The following is a 5,000-nucleotide window of genomic DNA, read 5'->3' as shown; positions in this document are numbered from 1 at the left end:
GTCTGGCCCTTATCCAGAGCTGAATGTGCTGTGGGCTAAACTAGGAAAGACCGGAACTACACAGCCGAGGGTCATCCACTTCAAGGATGCGTTTTGGGGAGTGCTGCTCAAATTTCCTGACCAACGCTACAGGTGCCTGTATCTCTCGGGCCTGGGTGAGTGACGCCGGGATGTGTTATGAGGGTACAGCCTTTTCATGTTGTTTATCTTAAACTTAAATCGACCTCCACAGCAGATTCCTCGTCACCCCATCTTATTATTATTATTTGTTTTCATCACCCAGTAAGTGTAGAACAAAATGTTCCAAATTCTAGGGACGAGAAGGTGGGGATAGGGCACACACACACACACACACACACACACACACACACACACACACACACACACACACACAAGATAAACAACCCAATGGGCGTGCAAAAACTTTCACAAACAGGAAACATTATTTAAATTTCAGGCATGAAAGGCATTATTCACACGTTTGCACTTACTTAGCGTCACATTATAATCTTGTTCCTCCCATATACCTTTCTACGTTCACGAGAACGGACAGAAAAAAAGGGGTGGGGGGGTAAATAGGGGTGGTGGGGAAGAACAATAGACTCGATTCATTCGTCCTGAAGCTTATACAGAATCTGTCTGTCTGTCTGTCTGTCTGTCTGTCTGTCTCTCTCTCTCTCTCTCTCTCTCACACACACACACACACACACACACACACACACACACACACACACTCACACACACACACACACACACACACACACACACAGAAAAAGAGAGAGAGAGAGTCAACATGAAAACAAAACTCTCTTTGTTTGGCTGATGTCTCTGTCTGTCTGTCTGACGGCGTCATAACAAGGCAGAGTGAAAGCCAGTGGGTGGGGGAAGGGGAGAGGGGAACAAGTCAGATGAGCATTGGTAACAAAAGCAGTTATGTTTTTGTTTGTCTGTTTGTTTGTTTATTTGTTTTTTGCGTTCCAAAGAATAAATCAAAGCAGTTCCTGCAGGACAAGGGAGACAACTATCAAGCTTGCAAGGGACGTCATTCCCGCTCGTGTCACTGTGGCGTCGGATCCTTTGTGACCTGTGTGACATCACAATTATACGTCACTCACATTTTCACGTACTGTTTTCGTGCTGACATTGAAATGAACGAGGTGGTGGCAAGATAAGGTGAATACCTTGGGTTTTAAAGAAGAAAAAGCAGTAGAAGAAGACGAAGAAGAAGAAGAAGAATAGGAAAAGAGCAACCTTTCGAAATGTTTAGTTTCTACCTCTGAAAACAAACAATCCCTCTCTCTCTCTCTCTCTCTCTCTCTCTCTGTTGGTGTCAAAAACGTTGTTTTTTGACTCACTTGTGTAAATAAAGTGAGTCTATGTTTTAACCCGGTGTTCGGTTGTCTGTGTGTGTGTGTGTGTGTGTGTCTGTGTCTGTGTGTCCGTGGTAAACTTTAACATTGACATTTTCTCTGCAAATACTTTGTCAGTTGACACCAAATTAGGCATAAAAATAGGAAACATTCAGTTCTTTCCAGTCATCCTGTTTAAAACAATATTGCACCTCTGGGATGGGCACAAAAAAATAAAGAATGAAGCCTAATTATATGCAAACTGCATTTACTGTTATATTTATATTTTTTGTATTCTCTAAACTTGGCACTTTGATATTCTGACCCAACAACAAGAGCAGTCATTATTATCATTTTTTGTTCAAACAGGAACTTCTTTTGCTCAGCATGGAAGTTTTATTTATTTTGCAAACGTTTTGGTGCAGATAGTAAAAAAGGGAAATTACTCTGTAATTAATGCTAGGGGACTTAATTTACTTTAAACTGATCTTTCTCATCTTAAACATTACATTTTGAAATTATACTCAATACATAAAAAGCTTGGATTTTTTTTTTTTTTTTTTTTTAAAGTGTATCACAAGTGAGTCTTGAAGGCCTTGCCTCTATTGTTTTTTTTTTTTTTTTTTTTTTTGTGTGATGATAACGCAGCACGTAGGCTTAATAGTGAGAACAGTTGCACAAACTGGCTATTAACCCATTGATTGCTATAGGCGAGTATGCTAAACAGAGAAGTGTTTTAACCTTGCTGAGGTAAAATTGAGCTCACTTACAGGTCAGGATGTCAGTCACCATTTTTTTCATTCAGAATTCAAACTTTTAGTGGTGTTGGTCAGCAGAATCAACTCCCATTCAGATGAAGAGAAACAGGTAGAAAATGCAGTTATAGCTAATACAACATACTGACTTCACTTCGTCAAAGTTCAGTAGCTGAGATGTTAAACTAAAAACCAATCCGTACCGATTTCAAGAAGGTAAATGGCACAGTAATGTCTATATGTTCCATATGTCTGGAACAGTCTACCTCACGATCTTCGCCACTCTCCTTCATTTCAATCTTTCAAAACTGGTCTGAAAACACATCTTTTTGAAAACGCCTATCCATTGACCTTCCATACCTTTTCAGTTATAAGCAACATAAACTCTCTCTCTCTTTCCTTGTGTGTGTGTGTGTGTGTGTGTGTGTGTGTGTGTGTGTGTGTGTAATCATGTAATACGCGTAGTCTCTGAATCTCTTTTACATTATTGTGCGCTAAATCATTATTTTTCTTCTTCTTTCTTTTGTGAGTTATTGCGCGCGCGCGCGCGCGCGCGCGCGTGTGTGTGTGTGTGTGTGTGTGTGTGTTTGATGTTTATTGTAAAGCGCTTTGAGCTCTCTTTAAGGGAGGAAAGCGCTCAACAAATGTCCATTGTGAGATTAAAAAGCTACACAATCTGGCGATGAAAAAAAAAGAAAGAAAAATACGTGGTACATTGAGTGGTCAATCCATTCACAGTGTCTCCACCCACTGACACTGTAACACTATCTCTGCCCACATGCTGACCAAGGGACTAAAAATCACCACCCATCTCTGCTAACAGACACACCGCGCGACTCACTGTCACTATGTTCATGACTACTCTACTCACTCACACTTACAGTGCAGCTCATAATCACTGCCTCTACTCACACACTGACTGTGTAACTCACAATCTATATCAGCTCTTTCACTAAAACCTCACACTCACTCACTCACTCACAGTGCGAACTCACAATTACTATCCCTCTTATTCACTCAGAGTGCAACCTATATCACTATCTTACAGTCACTCATTTTATAACTCACAATAAATGTCTCTACTCAATCACTCAAGCAGCTGACAATCACTGTCTCTAATCCCTCACTCACTCAGTCAGCTCACAACCACTGTCTCCACATATTCATTCACACAACCACAGTACAACCCACGATAACTGTCTCTCCACCCACCCACTCACTCACTCACTCACTCACTCAAAAACCACTATTTCTACTCACTTACAATCACTATCTTTATTCACTCACTCACAATCTCTATCTTTATTCACTCACTCACAATCACTATATCTACTCATTCACACACAGTGCATCTCACAACCGCTATCTCTGCTCACTCACTCTCCAGCAACCACTACCTCTACTCACTCTCCAACAATCACTATCTCTCCTCACTCACAATCACTATCTCTCCTCACTCACAATCACTGTCTGACTCACGCTCTCACTCACGGTGATGCCCCCAATCACTGTCTCTACTCACTGACTCACCGTCACTCATTCTCTCACAACTTACTCACAGTGCAGTTAACGATCACCCTCTATACTCACTGACTCGCCGTCACTCTCACTTCTTATTCACAGTGCAGTTGACGATCACCCTCTATGCTCACTGACTCACCGTCACTCTATATCTTAATTCTTACTCACAATGCATTTAACGATCATCCTCTATGCTCACTGACTCACCGTCACTCTCACTTCTTTCTCACAGTACAGTTAACGATCACCTTCTATACTCACTGACTCACCGTCACTCATTCTCTCACTACTTACCCACAGAACAGTTAACGATCACCCTCTATGCTCACTGACTCACCGTCACTCTTTATCTTAATTCTTACTCACAGTGAAGTTAACGATCACCCTCTATGCTCACTGACTCACCGTCGCTCTTTATCTTAATTCTTACTCACAGTGCAGTTAACGATCATCCTCTATGCTCACTGACTCACCGTCACTCTTTATCTTAATTCTTACTCACAGTGCAGTTAACGATCACCCTCTATACTCACTGACTCACCGTCAGTCTTTATCTCAATTCTTACTCATAGTAATGTTAACGATCACCCTCTCTGCTCACTGACCCACCATCACTCTATATCTTACGTCTTACTCACAGTGAAGTTGACGATCACCCTCTATGCTCACTGACTCACCGTCGCTCTTTATCTTAATTCTTACTCACAGTACTGTTAACGATCACCCTCTATACTCACTGATTCACCGTCACTCTCCCTACTTACAGTGCAGTTAACGATCACCCTCTATACTCACTGACTCACCGTCACTCTCTCTTCTTACTCACAGTACAGTTAACGATCACCCTCTATACTCACTGACTCACCGTCACTCTCACTTTCTACTCAAAGTGCAGTTGACGATCACCCTCTATGCTCACTGACTCACCGTCACTCTTTATCTCAATTCTTACTCATAGTACAGTTAACGATCACCCTCTATGCTCACTGACTCACCGTCACTCGTTCTCTCTTTACTTACTCACAGTACAGTTAACGATCACCCTCTATACTCACTGACTCACCGTCACTCTTTATCTTAATTCTTACTCAGAGTACAGTTAACGATCACCCTCTATGCTCACTGACTCACCGTCACTCTCACTTCCTACTCAAAGTGCAGTTGACGATCACCCTCTATGCTCACTGACTCATCGTCAGTCTTCATCTCAACTCTTACTCATAGTACTGTTAGCGATCACCCCTCTATGCTCACTGACTCACCGTCACTCTTTATCTCAACTCTTACTCATAGTACTGTTAACGATCACCCCCTCTGCTCACTGACTCACCGTGTGCATGGGAGTGGTCTCCTGATCCCACGTGGTTATCCTCGG

The 5,000-nt window shown here is 42.1% G+C and overlaps 1 protein-coding gene across 2 annotated transcripts in view; it reads right to left on the bottom strand.

The window, feature by feature from the left end:
* Positions 1-727: 727 nt before the first annotated feature.
* LOC143286588 (uncharacterized) overlaps positions 728-5,000 on the bottom strand; it is a 37,783-nt gene continuing 33,510 nt past the window's right edge. For both annotated transcript variants that reach the window (XM_076594215.1, XM_076594214.1), the window contains exons 15-16: positions 4,956-5,000; positions 728-1,084 (exon numbers count right to left, since the gene is read on the bottom strand). The exon at positions 4,956-5,000 is cut by the window's right edge and continues 12 nt beyond it. In XM_076594215.1, the coding sequence (XP_076450330.1) occupies positions 990-1,084; positions 4,956-5,000 (140 nt within the window). In that variant the 3' untranslated portion in view covers positions 728-989. The remainder of the gene's footprint in view (positions 1,085-4,955) is intronic.

Source organism: Babylonia areolata, chromosome 10 (assembly GCF_041734735.1).
Source record: "Babylonia areolata isolate BAREFJ2019XMU chromosome 10, ASM4173473v1, whole genome shotgun sequence".
Taxonomy (NCBI): Eukaryota; Metazoa; Mollusca; class Gastropoda; order Neogastropoda; family Buccinidae; genus Babylonia; species Babylonia areolata.
Note: the sequence above shows the minus strand (reverse complement) of the source record. Positions and strands in the feature narration are given on the sequence as shown.